The sequence below is a fragment of the Merops nubicus genome, unplaced genomic scaffold (genome assembly GCF_000691845.1).
Source record: "Merops nubicus isolate BGI_N331 unplaced genomic scaffold, ASM69184v1 scaffold27216, whole genome shotgun sequence".
NCBI classification, from domain to species: Eukaryota; Metazoa; Chordata; class Aves; order Coraciiformes; family Meropidae; genus Merops; species Merops nubicus.
In genome coordinates this window covers 1-17,029 of record NW_008614810.1, presented here as the reverse complement: position 1 = coordinate 17,029, position 17,029 = coordinate 1, and the positions used below count along the sequence as shown (strand labels likewise).

The 17,029-nt window shown below is 42.9% G+C and overlaps 1 protein-coding gene across 1 annotated transcript in view; it reads right to left on the bottom strand.

Annotated features, from left to right (window-relative positions):
* Positions 1 to 15,542, bottom strand: part of MAP4K4 (mitogen-activated protein kinase kinase kinase kinase 4) — a gene marked incomplete at its 5' end in the record, with an annotated part of 54,698 nt that extends 39,156 nt beyond the window's left edge. Inside the window, 6 exons of the mRNA XM_008942359.1 lie at positions 5,702 to 5,912; positions 6,380 to 6,452; positions 7,130 to 7,305; positions 8,941 to 9,019; positions 11,441 to 11,495; positions 15,412 to 15,542. Of these exons, the coding sequence (XP_008940607.1) occupies positions 5,702 to 5,912; positions 6,380 to 6,452; positions 7,130 to 7,305; positions 8,941 to 9,019; positions 11,441 to 11,495; positions 15,412 to 15,542 (725 nt within the window). The remainder of the gene's footprint in view (positions 1 to 5,701; positions 5,913 to 6,379; positions 6,453 to 7,129; positions 7,306 to 8,940; positions 9,020 to 11,440; positions 11,496 to 15,411) is intronic.
* Positions 15,543 to 17,029: the final 1,487 nt, after the last annotated feature.

The window sequence follows — 17,029 nt, the reverse complement described above, 5'->3', positions numbered from 1 at the left end:
ATTGTTAAGTGGCTATCTTGCAGATCTTGGGATGGCATCATTCTCACTACAAGGAAGATGGGCAGAGATGAGGTCTTTTGGATGAAACAAATTCACTGCTTCTTGAATCAATGCAGAAGTATTCAGCAATAATTATACATAACTGAGCTTAATATGAGAAAAATAAGGTACAAATTGACTATGAGAGCGGATTCCCTGTGGCATCATGAAATAAAAATAATTTGTTAAAAAACGAGGCTTTTAAGAAAACCTTGAGTCAGACTGCTAGCTCAGCAGTAATATTTATTACTCAGCAGAAGAAGGAAAAATAAAAGATCCTCTGCCACCAGTGCACATTTAAGTCAAATCTCCAAAGCACAAATGTGCTATTGTGCACATGCCAAAGTGCACAGAGAGATGGAGTTTCTTGGCATCACTTCTGCCTTCCCATCCCACACTGCCCCAGCCCCTCGCCAGCCGGGGGAGATGGAGGCACCCGACACTGCAGGAGCCCTCACAAACACCCCACACGATCCACTCATTCCCAGCCCTAGCCACCAGGGAAAGGTTTCACTGCCTTTGCACGTGGCCTTTGAAAACCTGAGCATCAAACTACTGGCCACTAACAAAGCAGAATTTACTTTTAAGAAGCTCAGGGAAAGGAAACCTCCAGTTAAAAGCATCTCTTGGGTCCTAGTCTACATCTTGTCAAAGCAATGGCAAAGGTGGTTGGTGGCAAGACGTCACTGACCCAATCAGGCTTCAGAAGCAGCCCTTCAGCTAACTTCCTATCATCCTTCTGCTGGCACAAGGTTGCCTTCCTGACCGCCTCCAGCAACTCTCCCATGAGGACACACCAAAGTCCTGGCCACCACGTTGCTTAGGTCTGCCCAAAGGAGGGGAGGGGGACATGGAAAACCATCAGTTAAAACCCATGTCAGTTCTTTTTGTAAAACTTGGGAATTTAGTAAGTCTGACTGTTAGATATTGAAATTCTATCATGCACTACAAAAAAGGCCTAATGTAAAACACTGTTGCCCAATAGACAACAGGTATAGATCTGGATTCACTGAAATTATGGACACACATCCAGATCTTCTGTCGATTGATGTAGTATAAACAACCTTCTTGTACATGTCAGATGAAAAGCTTATTTTCAAGGAGCTGTTAACCAGAATGTAAGGTTAGAAACTCTGCAAAGAAATTTCAGGGATACCAAACCAGAATTTTGACAGAGCACACACTGTCTCAAAATACTGTATTTCAAAAGATTGGCATTTACTGTGCTGATAACAGAACAGCCATATGGAAAACAGAGTGTCAATACTCTGTCTCCTTGTCCAGTTTCAGTGTGCATTAATGATCATCTCATAATGGAACCTGACATCTCCACACTGGAAGACCATGCAGCAGAGCACGATTTACCAGGAGGGGGCAATGCAACTACACATGCAGCTGGTGCACATCAATGAATTCAGGGCCTCATTCACACAGTGAAACGTTGAAGATAAAACTAGATAGTCTGATTTTATATTAATAAAATATTATTAATCTGATATCCAGATGAAGGTGGATAAATATATATATTAATGATCTCGTTCACAAAGAATTAGATAGCCTGGTATCAGCTTAGGAAGAGGATTGAAAAGATTAATAAAGAGACTTTTTTGTTTTGCCCACATTAGAGATAAACCAGAAGTAGAACTTCTTACTCGGTACCAATTTAAACTGCTCGCAATCCAAATTAAGCAGACATGAATAACCTCCCCTGCTGCAGAAGAAACAAAGCCTTGGCAAAAACCGCCTGCGGGTACACCTCCATTAGCATCTTGGTTCAGATCAGGAGTCCTCTTTTGAAATGAATCATCCAATCATCTTCACTTACCCAGTTTTGTTTCATATTTTGAAGATGTCTTGGAGTGCCAACCACTCCTTCTGGCTGAAATTAAAAAGGTAGATGCACTCCAACCACAAGCAGGCACACAGTCTAGACCTCAGCTAATCCAAAGGAACTCCTCCTGTCTTCAAACACGTGAAGTCTTTGGGTCATCAGCACTTTAATCATTGTGCTCCACACATCTGCTTCTACAGGACTGTGCTACTTGCCAGTGGAGCTATAAACTACCACTTCAAAAACATCCACCTTAGGTTCTCATAACCAGGGATAAGAACACCATTTAATGAAGTTATCCTGAACTGTGGAGGTCCACACAGAATAGGATACCACCATAACTATTTCTGATTTCCCAAACCAAACTCAGTTTTGCAAAGTGCAAATTCAAATGCCTTTTGACACCCATCACACTGAGCACTGGTGTATTCAGGTTGCTGACCAGAAATGTAGACACATGTTATAACAGCCAGAAACAGCTCAGATTTCTTGTTTTAAGCATCTAAACACTTACATGTCATACAGCTGATATTTATGCAACTAGTCTTTGTACGATTCTTAAAGGGGGGACCAGGGGACAACAATCAATCAATCCCCTTCCTAAATTGTTTCATGTAATTTTCTGCACTTTGACCACGTATCAATTCCATCTCCTTGGTAATACACAAATTAGAAGGATCCTGCAACAACAAGTTTTAGAAGTCACCTATATGCCTTTTAAAAAAATAATATTTTCTCTAATACTGCTGAGAATTACAGTTTTTGGCAGATGTCCTGAACACCGTTCCTGTTTCAGTCTCGGTCAAAACTGTCTAGGCTCTGTGCCAGCATTGTGAGAACAAGCCCTCAACTTTCATTTAGGAAGCAGGAGGAGGGAGCGGGGAGAGAGAGACAGAGAGAAGGTGGGGGAAGTAAGAGCAACTTGTCCAGGGAGATTATCTAATGCATAAAATTCTTCCCAAAGAATGTTAAACGGGTATATCCAAACATACGGTTACTCTACACAAGCCAAAATCACAGGAAAGGAAGGCCTGGTAAAACTCTCAGCCCCAAGACTCGGTGCCTGACCCCAACCTTAACTCACATTACAGAGCTCGGCGTTGTTTACCGGCTTCATCAAAACAGGGGGGTGAGTTAAGGACAAAGTGACAACACTTCAATATTCTGGCCTTCAATTGTGTCACAACACTGATGTTTATCTAAATATGTGCCTACCACCCTTCCCCCATCTTAAAGAGCTCGTTTTGGCTGTTGCTTTGTTAAAAATCACTTGCGATCATACATTTTTCCAAAACAAGAGCCAACAAACTAAGTGGGTTTCTTTCAAGGCTAAATGTGAGTCTTTTTCTAAAATTCATTTTAATAACAATATGTCCACCCATAACCTGCAGAAGGAAACCTTTATAGCTCCTTATTCATATTTATGTCTCCAAGGGAACTAGAAAGAGGTTACAGACTTAATAAAAGGTAAAAGCTTTTATTTTACAAACTTTACATGCTTTACTGTGAAACCTTATTCAGCAACCCATCAGCCCACATTACATGCCATCTTGTGGTTGTAGAAGTTGTTCTATGGAATTCTGGTTTGTATTTTAAAAAGCAGGACTGATTAAACTAACTTTCAGGTAGCTGCCTCTTCTTTTTAATTGCTCATTAAATTATGATTTCTGCAACATCTCCCAAAAGTTCAACCCTGTGCAGCAAAAAAAAATGTGCATTGCTTTATTTCCACAGCAGCAGCATTTCCTTTACTGTAAAGAGAAACTCCAGACTTTAAGAGTTGCACTGATTACTAAACTTAAATGACCTAGATAATTTAATCGTAATCCCCTTCCTTGTCAAAAAAAATACTGTCTGCAGAACCTTAGAGATTAAAAGGGCATTTAAATGAAATCCTTGATTCCCATACTAAGAAATATTTCCGAGGCTAAGCAGTATCTCAGCTTTTGCCCACCTTTGACAATATCAAAAGTACTTTATTTTCATATTTTCCTAGCTTCTTTTTATTATTTGTTCCCCCCACAAAATTGCTACAGAGTCAGAGTCTAAAAATGGTTGGAAGTGCTATGATGTTTATCTTGGCAATCTCAGAAGGGTGGGGAAGAAACTGAAGAGCAATGGAGTTTATTTGCCTCCCCCTTTATCCCTCCTCCTGCCTTCAAGTGCTGCTGTGTCTTTGCTACCAATCCCTCCTTATAGCAGCACTAAACTCACTCACACATTGAAAAAGAGGGATAAGGAGCATAATGTGACCTGGAAAGCTCTTTGGAACTTTGCATTATTTGTTATGTAAACACGTCATGAGATGCAAATCAACATTTGGTCCTGGTTGCGTCCTTGTTAAACATTAACAGGATTTGGAAAACCAGACTGGGTGTAGTTTTTCCATCATTGCTAAATGAACAGTTGAAACAGAGACTTGACTCGAGCAAAAGGTCGTTTAAGGACGACTAGAATTTGACCCTGCACTTCCTGAGGAGCCAGAGGATTGGTTTCACTTCAGCTGTGTCTTACCCAGCTCTGGCCTGAAGAAATGTTTTGAAATCCTCCTACCTCTGAAGGTCAAACTGCATATTCCATACATATACATACAGATGCACACAAGATCTTAGGAGGTTGTGCTCGTTTTGGTTGGGATCATTTTCTTCATAGTAGCTAGCATGGGGCTATGTTTTGGCTTTGACAACAGTGCTGATAATGCAGGGCTGGTTTTACTATTGCTGCGCAGTGCTTAGGCAGTCCCGAGGCCTTTTCTGCTTCTCACACCACCCACCAGCGAGCAGGCTGGGGATGCACAAGGAGTTGGGAGGGGACATGGTAGGCAGAGCTGACCCCCAGCTGACCAAAGCAAAGTCCCACACCATGCAACATCATGCTCAGCAAAAAAAGCTGGGGGGGAAAGAAGGGGAGAAGAAGGCAGGGGGGCTGTTGGGAGTGAGGGTGTTTTGCCTTCCCAAGGAGCCGTTACATGTGATAGAGCCTGGCTCTCCTGGAGATGGCTGAACAGCTGCCCACTGATGGGAAGTGATGAATGAATTCCTTCTTCTGCTTTGCTCCTATATGCAGCTTTTGCTTTACCTATTAAGCTGTCTTTATCTCAGTCCACAAGTTTTCTCACTTTTATTTTTCTCTATCTCTCCTACACCCCACTGAGGGGGAGCAGCTGGGTGGGATTTTGTTGCCCACTGGGGTTAAACTACAATATATGAAAAGTATGACAAAGCAACTGTGTACTTACCATACCACAAAAGTTTGACTTACACATTTTTAGTTTTTGTGGAATTATAAATTATAATTAAATTTAACATTAATTTATTAACCTAGGTGGCTTTTATTCTGCCTACAATAAATGAGTGCCAAACACAGATCTTTGAGAAACCTTTAACGGGAAATATGAAGCATGTCACAGACCCCAAAAAAAGTTATCTTGAGGCAGCACTGCTCACTTTAAAAAAACAAATTCAACTGGGAATAATTAATGTCTCCCCTTCTTTACAGTTAACAATTAAGTCTAGACATGTTCCCTCTCCTTTGGAACAGAGACCAAGACAGAGCTTCCCCCCAGATACCTTCAAACAAAGCAGCCTTGGCTCCTGTTGCCTCCATAGGAGCTGCTGGATATTCAAAGGCTTTGGAAGACAGCTTATATTCAAGTAGCTAGACGTGGATCTAAAGTGCTTTGCTCTACATTTGTCAGTGGATTTGCACATGTTGTTTTCTTTCTTGAGATGTGCTGGGGCTACAGGGAACTCTTTTTAAATGGGCGTGAGAACGGGAAACACAAACAGAAGAGGGGCTTCTGCCCCCTGAGCTCTATCCTCCTGTCTCTACCTCTTCCAGCCGCCTCCTCTGCTCCTTCTGCTGCTCAATGCGCTTCTGCCTCTCTGCCAGCAGCTGCCTCTTGTACTCCTCCTGCTCCCGGAGCTGCTGCTCCTGCAGCAGCTGCTGTCTCCGAAGGGCCTCGGACCGTTCCTTATTCTCCTGCTGCAGTCTCAGGAAATCACGTCGGAGGGTTGATTCTCCAGGCACATTGACAATGGAACTGCAACAAGAGGAAGTTAGAGCCTCCTGTACGACAAAGCCTGATGGGCCATTAAATACCTTTTCCAAAGCAGGGGGACATTAATAAAATATAGCATGATGTTAAATTTTTAACTCCTTTCTTTCGGAGCGAAGACACTGGATGCATGTCACACACACGAGCTCGGTGGAAGGCGTGAAATCAGGTCAAGTAAAGTAAGGACCTACTCTGACATTGTGGAGCCCCGGCCTAATCATATTTGCCATAAATCTCCCTCCATCCAGAGCTCCCTGGCTCTAAGCCATATGAAGGGGAGCTTTAAAAACTTTAGCAGTCACAGAATAGGTTTTCAAATCCTTTGGGTGGTTTGTGTGGCTTGTGCATGCACTTAATTAGAGACAGAAATTTAGCGTGCTCCTGACTTAGTCACAGACCTTTAGACTTACTTGGCATGGACTGCCCAGAGCCCTCCCAAAAGCAATTATTACCTTGGCTCTCCTTCTTGTTCAGGCACTTCCTCCTCTTCTTCCTCACTTCCACTATATTCATACTCAGTCTCATCTAACAGGAAAGAAAAAAAAGGCCCAGATAGAGCTTATTTTTTATTTTAGGAGAGTGGGAAGTTGCAGTAGTGCCTTAGTGAACCGGCTCCTATCCCCTTCAATGAGAAGATCTTTTCCAAACCCTAGAACTCCTTCTACATATACAAGCCCATCTTCCCACACCTGTAAAGCAGCACAGTGCTTTGCAGCAGGGTTTCAGCAAATTCCCTGAACAGCACCAGATCTTGCATGTAAGACAAGACACCTGGAGAACTTAGGCACCACCTGAATAAAGAGAACAGGCAGCCCAAGACATTTGCTTCATAGCTCTCGTGATGGGTTATTTCCTGTGAATTTGATTGATGGCACCATTCCAGGAATAAATCTACCACACACCAAAAAAAGGAAAGGCATATACGCCAATAGCCTCCTAAATACTGTTTAATGCTTATATGGAAGAGGCAGTGACCTGGAAGTGAGTAAATTTAACTTGTCTGTAAATAAGACACTGGAAATTGATACTTTCACTGCAGAGGACAGAACAAAACTCAACAGTCAAAATATAAATTAAAAAGAAGCCTTTCAAGGGTTTGGGTTTTTTGGAGATTTTCTAGGTGTGGGGATTTAGAATGCAAAGTGGGACAAAACCATGTATTTTAACAAGCTGCAATACTTTATTTTTAACAAGCTGCATACCTTTCTCTCCTCTCTTCTTCCTCGTCCTGTCTATATGGTCCTTAAGCTGGATTCGGACTTGCCTTTCATTTGGTTGGTCACGTATAAAGGGGTGTTTCAAGAGCTGTTCTGTAGAAGGTCGCTGCATGTAATTCTTCACTAGACAACCTTCTATAAAGCTGAAAAACTTTTTTGACCTGAGAGAGCAGGAAGGGAAAAAACAAAACAAAACAAGAAGACAGGTTAAACTCGGCTAATTTTTTCTGTTCTTCCTCAAATTCTAATTCCTTTCCTCAAAGAGCATCATGTCCCAGAGGATGGTACGAATGCTGTCTGCAAGTGTGTCTCCTAAACAGAGCTGAGTATGCTCCAGCTGAGCACTGGGCTGGATGGACACAGGGCAATGCCAACATCCCTGCAGTGCTTAGGCACAGCCTCACGGTAATGTGCCCTCTTCCACAGGCGTAACTGCCCTGAAAGGCAGGATCTATTTAGTGAAGGTAAATCATGCAAACCCAGCTCTGCTACTTCTGGACCAGAGCTGGGCAGCATCCAGCTTGCCTGGAGCACGGGCAGGGCAGCTCTGGTGTGTCTCCACCTGCCCATGCTATCTAAGGGCACGACTGCTTCAGAAGAGCCGCACCGAAAGCCGCAAGAAGCGCGGCCAACATCCCCCTGCCACAGGCAGCACCGCGCTGCTGCTGCACGCACACACAGCTCCCTCACACAGCTCTGCAGGAATTGGGGATTAGTTCATTTTCTACCTGAAGAACCACACACAAAAACTCCCCACAGAACAACAGGTGGGTGTTGAACAGTGTTGTCTGTTCAACACAGGCTTTTGGGGTCAGATTCTGACCGACACAATTTAAGGGCATGGACCAAACTGCACACCACATGAAGTGACAGGGTGTGGGAGTTAGCTAAGATGGAAGTCACAAAACTTAGTTAAAAACCTTCATTGTTGTGGTTCTACTTTTTTTCTCCTCACGCCTGAAGTGTTATTATTCTAAATAAAAAGGTTAATGAAAGGCTTATGCAAATACTGCGTATGCACCTCTATTCCCTTAACGCATGTGGAAGGCAAGTATCAGAGAGGAAGAGGGATGTCTTGACAGTACAAGTGCATAAATAAGTCAGTCTAGGCAGAGACCAAGTCAAGCAAGCAAGCCAAGTTTATATTATGCTGATATTGAATAGGCAGTCAAATCACTTCATTATTTTGACAGGATCACAGCATCCTGTGATCACATTCAATCTATATGAAACCTCTTTTTAGAGAGTGTTTTCACTTCACATGTGTCAACTGTAACCAGTAACTGGGAGGAAATCCTCCAATACTAATGGATTCTTCTCAGCTGGCGAGAAGCACACCCTCAATTCCAATCATTTACAATAATTATAGTAAAAGCCTTCATTAGTTTTAATAGCTCCTCAGCAGCTAGACCGCTGTAGTACCGCTCTGTTTCTGTGTTATGATACATCTGAGAGAACACACTGCATATTAAGAGTGCTGCGGGAGTTCGGTTTCTAAAATATGGATCCGTTTGTCACCTCAATACAGATGCTGCTCTGTCAAGAAAAAAAAGCTTATTTTTTATTTTCATGCAGTTGGAGATTAAATTTCTCTGGGACAAACGGAACTAAATAAACAACACCCACTTTTATTTCACACTTTGATTCAGTAGCACACAAGGTAACAACTGAGTAACTTTTGCTAACTTCAATTGCTTTACAGTTCTGTGGAAGTGGTAACAAAGCAGCACGTGATGAGACACAAGAAAACATCATGTTACAAAAAGGGCTACAAAGAAGACATAACTAATACGTACCATTTCTTGGATTTTAACCGTGGGGGAGGGTTCCTGGGTATCAGAAAGAGTGCCCTCATGGGATGCATGTCACAAAGTGCTGAAGGAAAGAAAACAAAACCAAACAGAAACACACAGATGCTGGCTTAGCTGCTTTCTGACAATACCACAGCTTCAGCTTCCACAACCATTCCCCCATCCTGACCACACATGACAGCAACACAGCTAAATAGAAGTGGCCCGAAATGATAACAATTCCACAGCTCAAACTGTCAAAAGCATTCCCAAAAAGAGAAAGAGATCAAGGCACAGATAAACCTTCAGGATTATCCCTGATGGGATAACCTGTGCGTGGCCCTCCTCCATCTAATTTACATTCTGGCCAATAAAATATTGGGAGGTGATGGTGGCAGAAGGGAAGAATGACACAGTTACAGTTTGGTACAAACTTCCTTCCACCTGCCCTTCTCTCCCATTATAGAGGACACTTCATTTTTACTCTCCAGACTTGGAGATTTTCTTTATCCCAAGACCTGACAGTTTTGAAGCATGGGAGGGTCTGTATCAAAAAAACAAACAAAAAAAAGAATTCCCTGAAGAACATAAATGCAAACCCCATGACTTTTATCATAAAAAAGTCCCACTGGTTTCAGCAGACACTTCGTGGGAGTTCAGGATCTCTGCCAGACAGCCTCTCCTCCTGTTCCATAGCAAAGCACCATGGTGGAGCCAACACAAGGAAAACAAAGAAGCAGGGAGAGAGGCTGCCCAAGAAAGGTCACTAGAATCAAATCATCCCATTTTACCATCCTGCTATGCTTGACCTCTTGCACCATCAGTCCCAGCCTGACTGGTCACTGCAGGAAGAGGTGACGTTTTCCACACTGCAGGAATTCAGATGAAACAGGCTGATGGGAAGAAGGTTCTGGATTCAGAAATAAGGGGCCACAACCTTGGCAGAGAAGCCCCCTGGGGTGACTGGTGGATCCCATCAGACCACCAAGCTTAGAGATGGTCTCCTCAGCTGCTGCTGGAGGAAGAGGAGGCAGAGCCCACATGCCAGAGGACAGACCAAGACAAGGGCTGCTCAGCATTTACATTGGATTTTTGCTTACTTCTCAAATGCCCCTCTTGTGCTTTTACACAAAAAGTGGCCAAGCTCTGCTTCAGTTTGGAAAGAAAAAATATTATTGTCCAATTCCATGGTTACAAAACTCACAGACACAGCTTTTAATTGAAAACCACCCAATGCACTGAAAAAAAAAGGTATGGCAAAAAGGAGGTCAAGTGGAAGCTCAAACGCTGTTAATACAGCACTGGCTAATGTGTCCTGGGAGAGCTCTCACATGGGCATTCATGTAAACGTGCAATTAGGAAGGAAAAGAAATACAACCCAAACCATCAGACCTCCTAAAACGTGTATCAAAACAAGAGTGTTGTGATTTGATTTATAATTTTTACTTTAACTACAACAATTAAAAAAATCGGGCAGCAGCAAAAATTAAATGACCATTTTTTTTTAGCTAGGAAATAATCAATTTATTTCAGCACGATTATTCCAAAAGACAGAGGTTTGAAGTTGGGCTGTGGTGTGGTTGTTTACATGTAAAAAAAATTTAACTCACTCTTAGGCACCTTAAAGTGCTACTTTTTAAATACCGAGCTCCAGTGGGGCTGAGGGTAAGAGCTCCAGCTGGGGGTGGGGGTAAGTATATTTGCTAGTTCAGTAAGGACTTACATGAAAATTACCAGTAGAAGCCAAAATACCATGCCTACTTTTTTTTTTTTCTTTTTAAATCCTCATGTCCTCCTTGCACATGTCTGCTGTCTGCCTTGATATTCAGAAAGAATAACTATCTGAGGGAAAACTAAGCATAAAAAGCTGTGCGTTTTTGGTTTCCAGATTTCTCTCTTAAAAATACCCATATCAACTGGTAAATATTGTCAAGCAGGGAGCAGTAAGTTCAATACTTTGTGTTGAAGACAGATTTACAGTTGAAGTTATGTCACTGCCAAGGAAGATGAACACACCCATCAACAAGTGGAAACCAAAGGAGAAGCAAAGTTAGCGTTACCCAGACCCACAGGAAGCTGACACAGAAATAATTGCTACAGATGCTTTTTTCATTAAGGTCGATTTTGTTGAGGCCCCATGGCCCCTCTCCCCAGCTGAGGTTTCAGCATCCCAGGCCAGGCCATATACAAATTAGACACAACTCCACAACACAATATACTACTCATAGGAAGGAAGCCTGACACTCGATTAGCTTCCAAATATTCCTGCTATAGAAATGAAATCACTGCAGTCTGCACTGTAGTGCTCAAACACAGACCTATCTTTATCAAAAGCATTGCTATTTATGGGATTTGATATTTATAGGGCAGACAAAACCAAAGAGAACAGAAATAACTCGAGGATACTTTCAGAAACCTCAAAACTAGGCTTAGATTACAGCCAGCATCCCCCAAGTATACGTTTCAGTCTCAACCAGCCCACTGGAGAAGGACACGTATCACTTACGGGGAGCTCCTTCTGCCATCTCTATGGCTGTAATGCCACAGGACCAAAGGTCACTCTGCAGAAAAAGAGACAGACCATATGTTAGTAGGTGGATTTACCCATTCTGAGAGTAAGAGAGTACTACTTACAGAGGCCCTGTAGGTGAGCCTGAAACCAAACACCATAGCTATTTAAATAAGTTACTTTTTTCTTGTAACAGTATCATAAAATTCTACTTTTCATCTAATACATATATACAGCTCTATGCAGAAATGCACATTCATATTCATACAGAGTATCCAAACAACCCTCTCTAATAATGTACAAAAATACCTTGACATTATTGCAATGAAAATTACATTTGCCTGAAATCTAAGTCTGTGAAACAACAGAATTCTCCATATTCCCTTGTTTATAAAGGACTGACTCAGGGCATTGCCAGGGTGTGCAGAGATGCAGTCAGAAAAGCAGATGTCTATCTCAAATTGAAATTGGTCAGAGATGTCAAAAACTACAAGAAAGGGTTCTTCAGGCACACAAACAACAAGTAGGAACAGAAGGAAAATACTGGCCTGCTCTTACACAGGAGAGATGAATTCATTCAGCAACAAGGCTGAAAATGCAGTTCTCAATGCTTTCTTCACCTCCTTCTTTACCAGTTCTGTTGGGCCTCAGGCCTTGGAAACAAAAATCCAGTTTGATGCAAACACAGACCCACCATCAGTGAAGGAAGAGTTGGTATGTGAACTATTACAGGAGCTTGACCCCTACAAATCGATGGGCCCAGAAACTATCCACCTGAGGGCGTTAGGAAAGCTGGCCAACGTTGTTGAAAGGCTGCTCTCCATCATCTCTATGAAGTTGTGGAGACTGGGGGATGTCCCAGAAGACTGGAAGAAGGCTAACATCACCCCCACCTACAAGAAGGGCTTAAACGAGGATCCAGGATATTACAGGACCATTAGTCTTACTTCAATCCCTGAGAAAGGTATGGAATGAATCCTCCTGGGGGCTATCACAAGTCAAACGAAGCACGAGACTGGGAAGAGCCAGCATGAGTCACCAAGGGCAAATCGTGCCTGACAAACCTGACTGCCTTCTGTGAGAAAGTAACCTGTTCAGTGGGGTGAGGGGTGGACATTGTCTACCTAGACTTCTCAAGGCTTTTGATACAGTTCCCCACAGCCCCCTCCCAGAGAAACTAATGTATTATGGCCTAGACAAGCAGTTTGTGTGGGGGGTGGGAAACCCTCCGGATCGATACTGGGACCAACGCTGTTTAATATCTTCATAAATGCTCTGCACGATGGGATCAGGGGTACCTGATGAAGTCTGCCAATGACACCAAACTGAGTGGGGAAGTGGACACCACGGAAGGGAGAGCCACCCTACAGGATGACCTGGATAGGCTGGAAGAGTGGGCTAGCAAGAACCTTATGAACTTGAACAAGGACAAGGGTAAAGCCTTGCTCCTGGGAAATCACAATCTAGGAGTGCAGCACAGGCTGAGATCTACCTGTCTGGGAAGCAGCTCTGTGGAAAATGACCTGGGGGTCCTGGTGGACAACAAGGTCAATATGAGTGAACGATGTGCTGTGGTGACAAAGAAAGAGCACGCTAGGTTGCATCAATAAGAGCATCATCATCAGAGACAGAGAAGTCACTATCCCACTCTACTCAGCACTCGTCAGGCCACACGTGGAATAGTGTGTGCAGTTTTGGCCCCTGCTGTACAAAATAGATGTGTACAGGGTGGACAGAGTCCAGAGAAGGGCCACAAAGCTGACCAAAGGACTGGGAAGCTGCCACATGAAGAAAGGCTGAGAGAATTTGGTTTGTTCAGCCTTGAGAAAAGAAAGCTTAGGGGAGACCTTATCACTATGTTCCAGTATTTAAAGGGCAGCTACCAAGAAGATGGAGCCTCCCTTTTTACAAGGAGTCACATGGAAAAGATAAGGGGTAATGGGCACAAGTTACTCCTGGGGAGACTCAGCTTGGACGCAAGAGGAAAGTTTTTCACCATGAGAAGAATCAGCCATTGGAATAGTCTCCCCAGGGAAGTAATGAATTTCCCAACACTTTACGATTCAACTGGACAGGGTGCTGAGCCATCCTGTCTAGGTCGTGCTTTTGCCAAGGAAGGGTGGACTAGATGATCCTTAAGGTCCCTTCCAACTTGGTATTCTATGATTTCCCTATAGTAGATTCACAGAAAACACCATACCTGTTCCACAAAAAAAAAGATGGAGAAAATGAAAGACTACAGGTTAAGAAAACACAAAGCTGGTACATCTTTTTCAGTGTCTACACCAGCAATTGAACAAACAAATACAAATTAAGGAAATACACCCAGTCATGAACTTTTTCTAGTCCAAACAATCAAGTAATAGCTTTTTCCAGGGGAACAGCCATCATTGCTAAAACTGCAAGAAGCCTCTGTGGGACACACTTGCAGTGAAAGCAAACACTTGAAACATGAAGGAACAAGAGTCCTTCAGTGGGAGCCTTTAAAGGTACCACCTCTGGCCATCACCCCTGACTAAGGAGAGCCTGAGTGAGAGCCAGGAAGGCCAAAAATGGGCAAGAGCTGGGAGAATCCTGGTGAGGAACCAACTCCATAGATTGCTGCAGCTTAAGGGGTAAAACTCTAGAGGAGGCTGCTAACAGAGGACTCTTCGTGAGGAAAGCAGTCTTCATTTCTGGTCATAATAGCGATTAAAAAAAAATAGTCAAAACAAATGAGCAAATAAGTTGTTCTTGTACTACAAGCAGAGAGGAATATCTAATGATTGCGTTTTCAGACCCAGAAAGACAATCTTTCCTCTTGGTCCAGCCCAGCTATTTAAGCTAAACTGCACAGCCTCATGATCTTACAAAATTTTTTTAGGGATAGAGCCCTATAGGCTCCATCAGGAACAATAAAAAGGTGTTTTCAAAGGCAGGAGGAGTTATTTTTCACATCACTACTGCATTAACAAATATTGCAGAGAGTTTTTCTCCTTTATTAGATCATTAATAGCCATCCTTCCTTCCTAATAACTCTATGGGCAAAGATATAAAGCATTATCTTTAGTGCAATGAGCTGGTGGATGTAAAAAGCAATTGAAACAACAAAAACAGATCATTTTGATCAATCTTACTAAAAAGGTACAAAAACACCACTTCAAATAATCTGTGTTTTTTAAACAGATTTAGACATACACAAATTACTGACAACCAACACCACTATCAATCTCAGCCAGTTGATATAATTGATATTCAGCTCTAAAATTCACTGTAAGGCCTTAATCACAAGCTTTCTGATATCTTTGTTGCTCTTCTTGGTTCAGAGTTGGAACAACTGCAAAAGCATTTTCACATTTTTTCTTTTTTTGTGCTTTCATTAAAGTAGGCTGAGAAGAATTTTGAAGATCCCAGTACGTTTTCACTAAAGAAATTTAACTTTAAATACACATACATAATATTCTTACGGGTAATCCAAACACCACCAAGCCAATTACGGTTTTGAGGTAATTAAATCTTTGGTTTGCAGCAACCTATGTAACAAACTTTGTTGAGAAATGTTGTGATGGACAAATTTTTATCAACTCATGTATGTATCCTGAAATCAAGAATAGGTACCTGATAAGTACCTTGTGTACTTAACTGACTCTCCAGACGGTGGTTCTATTTAAGGCAACACCTAGAATGCATTGTTCTGGGTTACCACCAGAACTGGGACATAGTCTAACACAATTTAAAGTACAATCATTACACAAATTGAGAACATGAGCATTTCCAGTGAAACTCTTTTTTGAGCACCTCCTCTGAGCATTTACAGCACACTGAAGTCCAATAATCCTCTATTAAGAATGTACCTACACAAAGAAGTATTACTCCTGCAAAGCTTACGTTTCAAAACCTGCCACCATTCCTGCACGTCCATACTGCAAGTGTATGGCTTTTGTGTGGTGGGGTTTTTTTGTTTTTTTCTGTGAACAGGATTCTCTTACTCTGTAATCATACGTAGCATCTGGATTTTCATCACAGGCAATAACTTCTGGAGCCATCCAGTAAGGAGTTCCAATGAAAGTGTTTCTCCTGCCAACTGTCCTGTCCAGCTGAGCGCTCACACCGAAATCCACTGCGGGTGGGAAAAGAGTAAAATAAAATAAGAGGGGAAAAATGATGCAGTGATTGCTTCTACAGGGAGATTTGGAATAAAACTCTGTGGATGTTCCTTGTGGGAGGACCCCACTGAGGAGAAATATGATGATTAATACTGAGGCAGCTGAGCCCTCGTGCTTCACATGCAATGTGCCTAGGCCAGAAGCATCAAAGGACATGGAAGCACAGGACCACCTCTCTGGCACCTCTCAGCTCTCTGGCACCTTCTCACTGCACAGAACGGAGCATACAGCTGCCAAGCTACTGCCTTAGAGGCTGAGGAAGGGCTACGCCCTTCCCAAATGGTGAAGCCACACACCTTTACCAATACAGAAGGAGCTGCTTCCCAGTGGTACCTCTCATGCTACGAAAAAATCAGACGCGTGAGCATGTCTCCCTTTCACCTGTACACCTTTTCTCCTCTAAAATTGGACAGCAAAAAATAATCTGTTGCTCAGAGAACTGTTCTCTGCTCCAAAGCACAGAGTAGATGTGTCAACAGGAGCAAAAGATCAGGATGACTCAAGAGGTGCTCACTTGGAGCACAGAGGCATGCTGACTGCAGAAGGGATGCCCATTTCAAGGCAATTACATTACGTTTTCTTCCCTTCAGTTCTCCCTGCTCGTGACAACAGTGATAGATGTCTTTCTAAACCAGTAACTGCATCTGCTCTAGCAGGGCTGTGTCAGCTTCACTGCATCCATCATCTGAGCAACACTGACAAACTGGTGTAGATGAGCTCAGTGGGAGCAACGGTTTGGGAGCTACTGTGCTTCATTTCGGACCAAAAGGAGGAAAGCTCTCCTGAGATCTTCCTCCTCTAGCAGCCAGGACATCTTCCCATGCCTCGTGCTGCAGGAAGGTGTAATACAAAACAGAAGGGATGTGGGCTGGGTGGGAGGGCTTCAGCATGGGTCTATATTTAACCAAAAAAAGGTGGCGAGCATAGCGTGATACAAATACAGAAGGTTAAAGTGTGCAGTAACTGGAAGAGACAGATTAAAGAAAAAAATATAATGTGTCCACTTGGAAGGGAAAGAAGGGGCCAGGGATGGGCATGGTTTCCAGCAGGCATGCCAGAGCTGGAAATGCATTTTAAACCCGATGCCACAGCCCCCTTGCATGTGCCATCCAACAAATATTTTTGTGTCCCAAACCTGAACAGCAGGTGCTGGTTTAATTTTAATTAAAGCCAAATAAAAGAGAGATTCCCATCACTTCCCAAGTCCAGAATAAAGGGAATCAGAATGAACCCAAGTCATGCACAGCTCAGTGAGGGAAACAAAACGATCCCCTCACTAATTCTGACATGAAAGCCAACATCTTCTAATGCAACGCAACAAAACCTGCACTCCAACCTCCCAAAGCAGGAAGAATTATGTGCAGGGCCTTGATCCACGTGGGAGCAGTGACAGAGTCCTCATGCCACACAACATGTTGCAGGGCTCTTAAGGGCTGAAATT